Here is a 12,600-nt window from a genome sequence, read left to right as displayed (position 1 = left end):
CCAGGCTGGTCTCAAACTCCTGACCTCGTGATATGCCTGCCTCGGCCTCAAAAAGTGCTGGGATTACAGGCATGAGCCACCGCGTACGGCCAAAACCAATCATTTCTAAAGAAGCTTCATTACAGCCAACAGAGTTAACCTCCCCCTTGTTCAGCCAAGATTCTGGCTGGTCCAAGGTCTATATTCCCTGCTCAACATCTGGAGAAAGGGCCAATCAAGGGGGATTTAGCTAAAAGGCAGAAGGGAAGGAGGAAAAGATAGGCGCCACCAAACAGCACTGCTCACAAATCAGCCAAGACTGCGTCAGGAGCAAAAGCACCTGACCCCAATCCTAGGTACAGTTCCTGGGTGGTCTCTTACCGAGGTTCATGGGGTGGTCCACTCTGCTCTATCATGTTGAACTCACAGGTTTGACTAGCGAACTGGGCATATTCTAACAGCCCGCTGATGGGGTTCTTCAGCTGGCACTCTGTCAGTTTCTTGTAGGGTGAACACCGTGGCAAGCCATGACTGTAGAAGGAGGGCATCTCCATGATGGCTCGAAACTCACCTGGTGCTGCGCGGATACTATTCAAGTCATCTGGGATGTCATCTGTGGCCCACTGGCCATTTTCAAAGTCAACATACCCTGCTTTTGAGGGGCCATTGTAATGAACAGGTGGTTTCAGTCTTACTGGTTCTGGTCTGGCCTCTTGCCTGTTTTCTAACTTTATGACAGGTTCCTGCCCATTCTCCACTTTTTCTGTGGTTACCATGTTATTTGAGGCATTTGATGTGGGTATATTACAGGTGAGGAACTCTGCGTTTCTTTTGGTCTCAGGGATTGCAGCTGGAGCGGTTTCAGGAACACTGTTCGTATTTCTCTTGATTTGCATCCTCTCTCGCTTCTTGTCTGTCAAATGCCATATGGGAGGGGTTGTCCCTTGTCTATAGACATCCCCCTGCCTTTCCATGTCAATTAGCACAGCATTTATATCTCGGGCCTTGGTAAGGCCAATATTTTTAGCCAAATTCAGGGCAGAGGAGTCAGACACATTGAAGAGATAGTCGCAGATTTTCTCCTTGATCTCGGCCATGTCTAAAAACTCAAGAGGATCTTCCAAGGCAGATGTGGAGTTGCTGTCTTCAGGTTCCAAACCTGGGTCTGAGTTTGGGGATCCTTGGCTATGACCGTCTGGTCTTACCACTCCGCTGTGCTGGTTCCAAGCCTGAGCTGAGACTGCAATAAAAGGCTCAAGAAGATCTTCTGAGACAGATGTGGAGTTTCTGTCTTCCGGTTCCAAACTCGGGTCTGAGTTTGGGGCTCCTTGGCTATGACCGTCTGGTCTTACCACTCCGCTGTGCTGGTTCCAAGCCTGAGTGGAGACCGCGATTTTCCACAAAGGGGGTGTTCCTGCCTCTTTCTGTAGCTTGCCCTTCTTTGCCAGGGAGTATAAAACTCGATTGATTTCTTTCTTCGGAGTCCCAAGTTTCCCAGACAGATCATGTGCTGTGGTGGCCTTCCCTTCCCCAAGCTCTTCCAGGAACTTTAAGATCCTTTGTTCCTGATCTTGGTAGATACTCAGTTCCTGGAAATGTGAGGAAAGGCAATCAACACCTCTCTGTGGCAGATTCCTGCCACGTGGTGAAGGATGCTGGAACCCTCTCTGGAGCCCCTGACTTCCGAGATGCACACCCCTGGGGACACCCCTGATGTCCACTTGCCTGCCTCTGGCACTGGAGGCAAGTAGTACTGGAAACCTTGGCTGGAGTCCTGGGAGGGAAGGTGGCAGTGACGGTGTCTGCTTTCCAATCACCGGCGCTTCTGGGAGCTGCCCCTTGAGAAATTCTATTTGCTTAAGCAGGAAACTACTGGGGGAAGATCCTGGCCCAGGCTGCTGGTATCTGAGCTGTCTGTGCTCATAGCCTTGAAATGGATGGGTGTAGTATCCGTTGAAGGAATACCCCTGCAGAATAAGACAGTGGAAAAGAAAATGAATTAGGGCTGCAGTGGTGAACCTGTGGAGGCCCCTCCCTTTGCTGCCTGTGGAACAGCCCTTGAAGGGCTGAGAAGGCAATTGAGCCATGGGCTTATGACTTGGCTAGGGTGACTTGCCTACCTCCTAAATCCTGCCTAGGGGCCTGCCAACAGGAACACAGAGAGGGGGGCAGGAGGCAAAGCACGCAGAACTTCTAGGAGTACAGAGGTTCTGAGGCCTCAGCATAGCCTCTCCAGCAATCTAACTTACTTTTCCCTTTGACAGAATTTAAGGGAGTTGAGAAGGTAATTTTCTAGTTACCAAAACAATTACCCCTTTAAAATCAGAACAACAAATATGTTATTTTGTTTTGAAAACAAAAACAGAATAACCTGAAATAACCAGAACAATCACATGAAATAACAATAACCAAGGGAGATGGGACTAGGGAAGGGACGAGATGACCTCTCCTTGAGTCAGGCTCACCAGTGCACCCCCTGCCCACCTGTCTCTAAGATCTATCGTTTAGATGACTATGACAAAAGAAGAAATGTGATTGGATGAAACTGAACCCCAGTCCTCCAAGGCTGTAACAGCGCAGTAACAAAAACAATCTCCAGGTGGGAAAAGGCCACGGGACCTCAGAGTCATCTCTGTGGCTCTTCACTGCCATCCCAGGAGGATCAGAATTTGGTTTTCAGGGAGCTGGAGGGTTTCCTGATAAAAATGGCACACTGTCCTCACTCTTCAGTGTGGTACCCAGGCTCAGAAGGGATGCCAGAGACTTTTGCCCAAACCACCCAGGCTCTCCTGGATGTGTGGAGCTGGCAGCATCTGCTCCTCACCACCTCAGACCAGTCCTACCTTCCCTAGCTACCTCCCCATAGCTGCTTCCACCGCACGTTCTTCTGAACCCTGATGGACAGGGCACAAGCAACCCCATGTTCTCATATGCACATTTACCAGAACACCAAGCACCTGTGACCCCTTTCCCCACCCACCCACCTGCAAACCAGTACTGTCTTCTCCCCAGGGCTGTTCACTGGAGGGTGATGGAGCCAGGAAGTACTTATAAGCCTGGGGGTGTCAGTAAACACCTTGCTTCCTTTCCCTGGGGCTTGTAGACTGGGAGGAGGGATTCTGACATTTACTCACACTCACCGCCCCCTCCTCAGACTCTCCTGAAGGCTGCACAGGTAGAGGTGGGACCCTTTCTTCCATAACTAGCCTTCTACTCTTCTACATCCTGACACACTTAGGGGATTTCAGCATTCTTGTCAATCACTCTCATGGTGTCCTGGCTACAAGGATCCTTAACCCAGTGATCTCCATCCCTACCTTTCTGCCACACAATTGGCTTGTCTAGCTACTCCTTCCATCTCACTATGACTCTAACCTAGGCCATCACACCAAGACCTCAAATCCTGCAACTCTTTTCCAGTGGCTGATAAACTTTTTCTATAAAGGGCCAGATAGCTCTGCCACTGTAGCACAAAAACAGCCTCACACAATATGCAAAACTTTATTTACAATTCATTTACCATGAAGCTTTATTTATAAAAACAGGTAGTTTGTACCTGTGGGCCATGGTTTCTTGACTCCTGCTCTTTTCTGATGGTGACTTCCCTGTGTTTCTACAACTTCACTCCTTACTCTGGTGGAACCGGCTCCTCGCATGACCCCGGTGAAGCTGCCAGTCAGCCACCCTGATTCTTCCCCACTCTGACTTCACACACCTCCTCACCCCACCTGGATCTCATGGTCAGTTCCCTTCTCCACCCAAGGCCCACTGTCCCCCTTTTCTTCTCCAAAGCTTCCCAGCGGTACTGGAGAAGGACCTTGACTTGTGCTAACAGGGTCCATAAAAATTCCTTCTCTTGAACCTCAGTTGGGTCTTCGCTGTGCGGTGGTCAATTGTGTTTAACAAACATGCCTTAGTTCACTGTGGATTGAGTACTCTTCTTTTAAAAAATTCTCCTCCCAGGGTTTGGTGACACAGCAAAGGTCTTTCACCTCTTTTTTCTTCTTTGTGCCTTTTTCCCACCCCTTATAATTTTTTAATAGCTACTGTATTAACGGATCCACCCTTTATATAATCAGTCTCCAAGGTTTTAAGGACCTCTTCTTCCTTTATAATTTATTTCCTAGGTTGTTTTAATCACTGCCCCAACCTAAACTAGCCCTCTGAAGCAAGAGCACTCAAATCTACTATGTCCAGCCACTACCTTGTGTGGGAGCTTAAGATCTGAATTTCCAACTATGTCGACAGTCTGTCCACTTAAATATCCTGCCATAACTCAAACAGCACATATTCTGAACCAAATTAATAGTTCCCTCAAACTCAGCTCCTTCTCCTGTAGTTCTTATTGCTAATGGCATCACTCTCCTCCTAGCCTATTAAGGCTAGAAACCTGCGTCATCTTTGCTGCCTGCCTCCTGGCCTCATCTCCTGGATCTCATCAGGTAGTTGCCAAGTCCCGCCTTGTCTGCCACCTCTGTACTGTGTCTTAAATGTGTTTTCCAGTTCCAGCCCCACATTACCTCTTACTGGGCCACTGCAAAGGCCTCTAATCTTTCTATCCCTCTACACGCCAATCCAGGTGGCACATCTCCCTCCACAGCCACCTATAACAACTCTGACCCTTTCCTTATAGAGCTCCTTAAATGCCACTTGCTTCAGGAGACTCCTGACTCCCACCTTCTTCAGCCCTTGGGGTTTCCTCTCCTTGAGCTTCTCCCGCTCAGCACCTGTTAAACCATTTACTTTACCTTGTATCAGAGCTACTGGATTTTTTTTTTTTTTTTTATGGCACACACAGATTGCAGTGTCTGAAAGGTAATTAACATTAGGTGTCCTGTAAGTTATACTCAACTCTCCACTCTCAATATTCCCAACACAGTACTGATGAGGGGCTTCAGTTAATTCCATGGTGAGCTCTTGGGGGTCAAGGACTATGCTTCAATCATCTCAACCTCCCTAGCACTTGGCACAAAGCTGATTCTCAATAAACATTTGTTGAATTAATGACTGCATGAACAAGACGCCACTATGCAAGCAATCATTTATTTCTTGTTCCTCTTGCTGCACCCTCACGCCCACCATATTGCTAGGGACAGAGGCAAATGTGTGTACAGAGTGAGTGCTGGCTCCCAGAGCTGAATTATGGGACTTAGGGGTTCTCCTATTAGCTCTTTGAGTGACCTTGGGGAAAAAAAATTGTGTTTCAAAGTGGCTAAAGTCAGTTAAAAGCTAAATGTTTTTTAAACTGCTACTCTTGGCCCAAATCTGGAAAATATTTTAATGTCTGTCTATAGAAGAATTAAATTATGAAACATTCATTCTATGGAATAGTACTCACACGGTTATTTATTTTTTTTGTGAGACGGAGTCTCGCTCTGTTGCCAAGCTGGAGTGCAGTGGCATGATCTCGGCTCACTGCAATCAGGCTGGAGTGCAGTGTGATCTCAGCTCACTGCAATCTCTGCCTCCCGGGTTCAAGTGATTCTCCTGCCTCAGCCTCCGGAGTAGCTGGGTGGGATTACAGGCGCACGCCACCACACCCAGCTAATTTTTGTATTTTTAGTAGAGATGGGGTTTCACCATGCTGGCCAGGATGGTGTCGATCTCCTGATCCGCCCTCCTCGGCCTCCCAAAGTGCTGGGATTACAGGCATGAGCTACCACGCCCAGCCAGTTATTTTATTTTTTTAAAATGTGTCATATCTATTTGTATTCACCTGGGGATAATTTAGGAATCATATAATGTTCAATAAAACAACAAAAAGTTGTACAATAGTATGTACATTATAATTTTTTTCCCTAAACAAAAAGAGAAAATCCATGAATGTGTATGTGTGCGCACAATGGAATGAACACAGAGAAAAGAAAGGAGATGTAAGTTTGCTAAGGATATCTTAGGGCAGTAGGGTTAGAGGGAGAGGAGGAGATTATTAATTTTTCTTTTTGTCCCCCTTAAATCCCCTAAACACCAAGCCACCGTTGAGTACAGCCATTTGGAAAGCTACGGAATAGGAGAGCAAGAAAGTGAGCAAGCAACCCATAGTGATCCTTTCTAAATCTCTCAGCATCACCTCTATGCAAATTACATAACAACTCATTTAACATTCATTGCCTCCCAGATTTCACTTTAATCTGGTCTCACATATTTAGGATCAAGAGATAAGCACTACCCCCTTTGCCTTTACCACACAGGTTCCACAGTGCAATACACTGACACCTGTGCAGAAATGCTTTTCCTTCAAGTCAGGCGTCCTTAATCCTTTCAAAGGAGTGCTTTAAAAAAAAAAAAAAATATATATATATATCTTAACAAAATTGAGGTATATAATTTAGATACAGTAAAATTTATCCTTTTAAGTGTATAAATCTATACACTTCGACAATCGCCACCACAATCAAGATATAGAACATTTCCATTTCCCTAAAAAGTTTTTTCATGCCACTCAACAATCAATTTCTTCCACGATACCCAGTCCCTGGCACCCACGGATCCACTTTCCATCCCTATAACTGTGTTTTTTTTTTTTTCCAGAATGTCATATAAATGGACTCATACAGTATGCAGCCTTTTGAGTCTGGCTTCTTGTGCTTAGCATAACGCACTTGCGAGTCACCCGTGTTGTTACTTGTAACAGTATTTCCTCTTCACTACTAAGCAGTATCCCATTATGTGGATGTATTTCAGTTTATCTATTAACCTGCTGAAGGCCATTTGTATTTTTCCAGTTTTTAGCTATAATTTATAAAGTGGTTAACAAGCTTTCTCCTACAGCTTAAGTGCCATTTTTAACTCCCAGAAGGCCTTCAGGAGGTGGATAAGGTGAGATGAGGATAGTGTGCGCTGCTCAAAGTCCGAACGTTGTTCAAGTGGGGCTAAAGCGGGGGTAGGGGGTTCACAAGGGGCCCTAGCAGAAAGGGAGACGATGTGTCTGCCTTGACATGGGCTCAGGCCTTCCTACTCAGACGGGGGCGCATTTTCCCCCAAGCCCTCTTCACGCACTGCTCCATTCTGCAGAATTAATGAGCAGGATACAAATTCACAAATTCCTAAACCAGCAATGCTGCTTGGCAAGACCACACACACACACACACACACACACTCTCTCTCTCTCTCTCTCACAAGACGCACAAATTCCTACACCAGCAATGCTGCTTGGCAAGACCACACACACCCACACACCCACACACACACAAACACTCACAAGACGCACAAATTCCTAAACCAGCAATGCTGCTTGGCAAGACGACACACACACACACACACACACACACTCTTAACACTCACAAGACGCACACGCTACGCACTGCAACACAAAGCCTGTGAGGTTGTAAACGAACCCAGACGGCGGCGAAGGTCCAAGGCCGGCCCGGCTTACCTGCCGCGGATTCATTGCGCCCGCGAGGCATTGCCCGGCCCGACCCGCCGGCGGCACGACCCTGGCCCGACCGCTGGGCCGCGCCAGCCCCTCGAGGCCCCCACGCCTCCGCTACTCCACACTGGAAGTGGCCCCGGGGCGTCGGCACGGGAAACTCCGCGGGTCTGCGCGCCGGGCCCAAGATGGCTCCGGTTCAATTTCGCTTTCGTTTCCTCGGAAAGCCTTCCCCTCCGGAAAGTTTGGCCAAGAGGAGGGGCTTGAGCAAATCTTGCGCCAGCGCTTGGTTTCAGGCCGGTTACAACTCGAAACCCTCCGCTGCATGAGAACTACGGAAGGTACTTTTTTTTTTTTTTTTTTTTTTTGAGACGGAGTCTCGCTCTTTTTGCCCAGGCTGGAGTGCAATGGCGCAATCTCGGCTCACTGCAACCTCTGCCTCCCGGGTTCAAGCGATTCTCCTGCCTCAGCCTCCGGAGTAGCTGGGATTACAGGCGAGCGCCATCACTCCTGGCTTTTTTTTTTTTTTTTTTGTATTTTTAGTAAGAACAGGGTTTCACCACGTTAGCCAGGGTGGTCTCGAACTCCCGGCTTCAAGAGATCCGCCCACCTCGGCCTCCCAAAGTGTTGGGATTACAGGCGTCAGCCCCCGCGCCCGTCCGGTACTGTTTAGGAAAACCGCCGTTTCAGTACTGAGCTCCCAATTCCCCGCACAGGCCGTAGGCAGGAATACACGAATAGAGCAAAAGGAAAACAAAGGCACACAAAACCTCAGGCCAGAAACAGCATGACGCCCGGTCCTCCCTATCTCCGCGCCAGCGCGGTGGTGGCCGCGTCTCCAATGTGGGGGTGGGGGGGGGGAGGGAGGAGGGGATGGGCGGGAGCGCAGATCTCGTCAAACGACCAAGGTCCCCACCGTGGGACCTTGTTAATGCTCCTACTATGTTACAAACTTAAGCAAGCAGATGCCAGCCAGTAAAAAGTACCAAGAGTAGCAACAGCAGCAGTGAACAATTTAGGATCTAGGTCATAAAAACTACCCCACCAGGCAAATGGTTAAGTACTTTACATGTATTATCTCCCTTAATCTTCACAACAGCCCTCCAAGGTAGGCATTATTCCCACTTTGCAGGCGTAGAAACCGAGGCTTGACTAAGGCCACGCTGCTGCCAAATCCAGGTCTGAAGGCTTTAGTAAAGCTCAGTCTTCAGCGCTTCCCTACACTCATTCAAATTACACCATTACTTTCAAAAAGATAACTTTTGTTATCTAGAGGGACAAAAGTCAAATTTGCTTCATGGTCAGGCTTCTCTAACTGCTCGATTTTTGTTCAAGGTATCTGGGAAACGATTATTGTAGGGTTCAACACCATCCTCACCTGTGAGAATGTTCTTTCCCTGTGTTTAATCTTAATTTTACCCCCATGCTTATGAAATTACAAGGCAGTCCCTTTATAGCAGTATCTCCAGCTGATGCCCTTTCATGGTGTTAGTCACTCCAAATTAACATTCCCTTGCAGGCTGGGCTCTGTCTTCCTTCTGGGCCTTTGCACATTCTATTCGTTGGCCTAGCATGCACCTCCTCCACGGCTTCCCGTGAATCAGCCTTTCAAATTTACAAGGGAGGCTTCCCCACAGCAGGTAGGGGGAGAGGAGGGGGAGCAGGTGCTGTTTGTGGTTTCTTACTCCATGCTTCTCGAGTTACTGGGCACCTACCCCTAATAGGGCACTTGCACACTGCGCTAAAAACGCCCCATTCGATCATTTAACAAAACTTTACTAAGCACCTAATTATGTGGCAGATACTGTGTTAAGCACCCAGGATATGACACAAATAAGAGCGCCATCCTTTAGCTAGTCTGGTAGGGAAGATGGATGCCTCAGTAATCACAATTATCATGTACTTCTTGTTCATATATCTGCCTCTAGAATTGTCAAGTCATCTCCTCGGGGGCAGGAAGCATGTTTTATATCCTTACATTCGCCTTCAGAGGGCTGGTTAGTTGAAAGAATAACAGACCCCTCAGTAGGTATAACAATGGGCAAAAACAATCGAAAGACAACTTCACAGGAGATAAAAAATATCAAACATATGAAAAGGTTCTCAACCCCATCACATCCGAGAAATGCACAGTATAGCTACAGTGAGCTACTGTCCATTCACCAGACAGACAGCATTAGCCATCTGATTAGACCAGGTGGCAGCAAGGATGCAGAGCAGCTCCTCCTAGTCACTACAGGAAACCAGTTTACCATTATCTAGAAAGGTAATGGTAAACCCCAAGAAGTTCATGGTTGCATTATTTGTAATATCTCTAATAGCCCCCAAACTGGAAACAACCCAAATGTCCATCAAAAGTAAAATGGATAAATGGTGGCATATGCCCATGATGGAATACAATACAGCAACAAAAATGAAAGACCTACGCATGCAACAAGGTAGCTAATTATCTAAATATGATACTGAGTGGGAAAAGCCATATGTATACTATATGATCCCACTTACAGAAAGTCCCAAGCCAGGCAAAACCGAACTATAGTATGCTCTGCATAAAAGACAAAATGAGGCCGGGCACAGTGGCTCATGCCTGTAAGCGTAGCACTTTGGGAGGCCAAGGTGGGCGGATCACGAGGTCAGGGGATCCAGACCATCCTGGCCAACATGGTGAAACCCCGTCTCTACTAAAAATACAAAAAATTAGCTGGGCATGGTGGCATGTGCCTGTAGTCCCAGCTACTGGGGAGGCTGAGGTGGTAGAAACGCTTGAAGCAGGGAGTCGGAGGTTGCAGTGAGCCAAGATTGTGCCATTGCACTCCAGCCTGGAGCCAGAGCAAGACACCGTCTCAAAAAAAAAAAAAAAAAAAAAAAAAAGACAAAATTGTGGTTAATCACTTCTAGGGAGAAAGGTGGGGGTTTTGACTGGGAAGAAATCTTTTGGGTACCAGTGATGTTCTAGCTCTTGACTTGGGTAGTGGCTACATATGTTTGCTTTCCAACAATTTCATTATACATTTACGTTTTATTCATGTTTCTGTATATATATGCTGTATTTCACAAATTTAAAAGGTAAAAACAAACAAGAACCACAACAAACTCTTGCTGTTGCAATTCCAGTCCACTTCCCCATGTTTTTTTTCCTCCGTTTAAGTAACAGGAGTTATATCTTACCTCTGCTTTCTTGTCTTCAGGCAAGACAATCTGAAAGCCTTTACCCTTCTTCAGAAATGATCCAGAAAAGCTTTAATCACAACTACTGTGCGAGGGAAGCTGCACTGCTGCTCCCCCCACCCCTTTTAATCTAACATAGGACACAGTGGCGAAGCAGTGACTTTCCTCAACAGAAGGTCAGTTTATGCCTTGAAAGAACAACAACTCCTATTGTCATTTAATCGTAGCAGCTCAAGTAACTGCAGACAGTCTTATTCATAAACGTTTCATCTCCTCCCCCTCAGTAATTGTTTTAACTCCCCCATGGTTGTGAGGTGATGATGTCTTTTTTTTTTTTAACTGTTCTATTGTAGGAACTTGACGAGTTGGATGAAAGTCTTTAAAAAAATTAACCAAAAATAATAGGTTTATTTCAGAAAATACAGACAAGCAAACACAATAAAAATCACCCATTGTTAATTCATCATTCATCTGTGCCTACCCTTCGAGCATTTTCCCTGTGCGTAACTTCCCCGTGCGTAACGGCACTGCCAACACATAGGTGGTCAGTCCTTTCAAGGGAGGAGCTCTTCCTATAAAGAATGGCTCACCTCCCCAGGGGCCTGTGAAATGACCCCAGATGTATCTATACCACCTAGGGCTACTTATTAAAAACCACCTAAATGATTAAGAGTTACTGTCTAAAAATGAAGTACTCAGAAACTCAGTATTCTCAGAAGTCTGGCTTCCACATAGCAGTGCCAAGCTCTAGCTCTATAGGTGCATTCAGGGGGTGAGACTTCCCCACCTATAGGAAAGGACATGCTATTACCAGGGCTCCTGAGTTGGTTTTGTTTTCCAATCCCTGCTATTCTTGCTTTTTAACTATAAGTAACTGTTAGTCTGACTTAGTAATTGTTAATTTGGTTTGTTGTGGATCTTCTGTTTAACCTTACTGCGTGCAGGGATACATGTTTACAACAACAGTCTTTTTTAATCTGTAATTTCCTATAACCAGACTTTACTACACACATGGGCTATATCCAATTGGAACATCTATCTCCCTGTCTACTGTAAAGCAGATGTCTGCAAACTCCTTCAGTATTTGCTCATACAGTGATACTGGGACAGAAATGTACTGCCTGTGAATGTATTCTAAACAACTTGCAACATATTATCAAAGAAAGTAATAAATTAGTTTTTTGTTTGTTTGTTTGTTTGTTTTGAGATGGAGTCTCGCTCTGTCACCCAGGCTGGAGTGCAGTGGTGCAATCTTGGCTCACTGCAAGCTCCGCCTCCTGGGTTCACGCCATTCTCCTGCCTCAGCCTCCCGAGTGGCTGGGACTACAGGCGCCTGCCACCACGCCCAGCTATTTTTTTGTATTTTTATTAGAGACGGGGTTTCACTGTGTTAGCCAGGATGGTCTCGATCTCCTGACCTCGTGATCTGCCGGTCTTGGCCTCCCAAAGTGCTGGGATTACAGGCGTGAGACACCGCGCCCAGCCTGCTCAGTTATTTTTAAGTACCAGGGCATCATTTTAGAATAACTCTTAGGAAATGTATAGTAAGCAATTCGGAGTTGCTAGGCACAAATTTATTGCCCTCCTTTTTTGTTATCGTTGTTTCTCCTCAATTCTTTATCATTGAGTTTTTATTCCACTAAAACAGTTCCTAACAACATTAATTTTCTTTCTTTCTTTTTTTGAGACAGAGTCTCGCTCTGTTGCCCAGGTTGGAGTGCAGTGGTGCGATCTCAGCTCACTGCAACCTCCACCTGCCAGGTTCAAGTGATTCTCCTGTCTCAGCCTCCCGAGTAGCTGGGACTACAGGCGCATGCCACCATGCCTGGCTAATTTTTTGTATTTTTAGTAGAGACGGGGTTTCACCGTGTTAGCCAGGACGGTCTCAATCTCCTGACTTCGTGATCCGCCTGCCTCGGCCTCCCAAAATGTTGGGATTACAGGCGTGAGCCACTGCGCTAGTCCCTCAACATTAATTTCCAAAATTCACAGTAGCCTCCCACAGTAAACCCACTTGCTTTGATAACCTGTAAAGCTTTTGGTAGAGAAGAGTGAGTTGCCCAACTGGCTGAGTAGTGCTCTGT

The 12,600-nt window shown here is 46.5% G+C and overlaps 1 protein-coding gene across 6 annotated transcripts in view; it reads right to left on the bottom strand.

The window, feature by feature from the left end:
- ADAR (adenosine deaminase RNA specific) overlaps positions 1–12,600 on the bottom strand; it is a 47,092-nt gene that overhangs the window by 19,215 nt on the left and 15,277 nt on the right. For 4 of the 6 annotated variants that reach the window (XM_055360613.2, XM_055360621.2, XM_055360603.2 and 1 more), the window contains exon 2: positions 361–1,946. In XM_055360613.2, coding sequence (XP_055216588.1) covers positions 361–1,946 — 1,586 coding nt within the window. Of the gene's footprint in view, positions 1–360; positions 1,947–7,354; positions 8,166–12,600 lie in introns of those variants that run through there. The other 2 variants (XM_004026828.5, XM_004026829.5) reach the window with 2 other exon arrangements.

Source organism: Gorilla gorilla, chromosome 1 (assembly GCF_029281585.2).
Source record: "Gorilla gorilla gorilla isolate KB3781 chromosome 1, NHGRI_mGorGor1-v2.1_pri, whole genome shotgun sequence".
Taxonomy (NCBI): domain Eukaryota; kingdom Metazoa; phylum Chordata; class Mammalia; order Primates; family Hominidae; genus Gorilla; species Gorilla gorilla.
The sequence above is the reverse complement of the archived record's forward strand: the minus strand, read 5'-3'. Positions and strand labels throughout refer to the sequence as shown.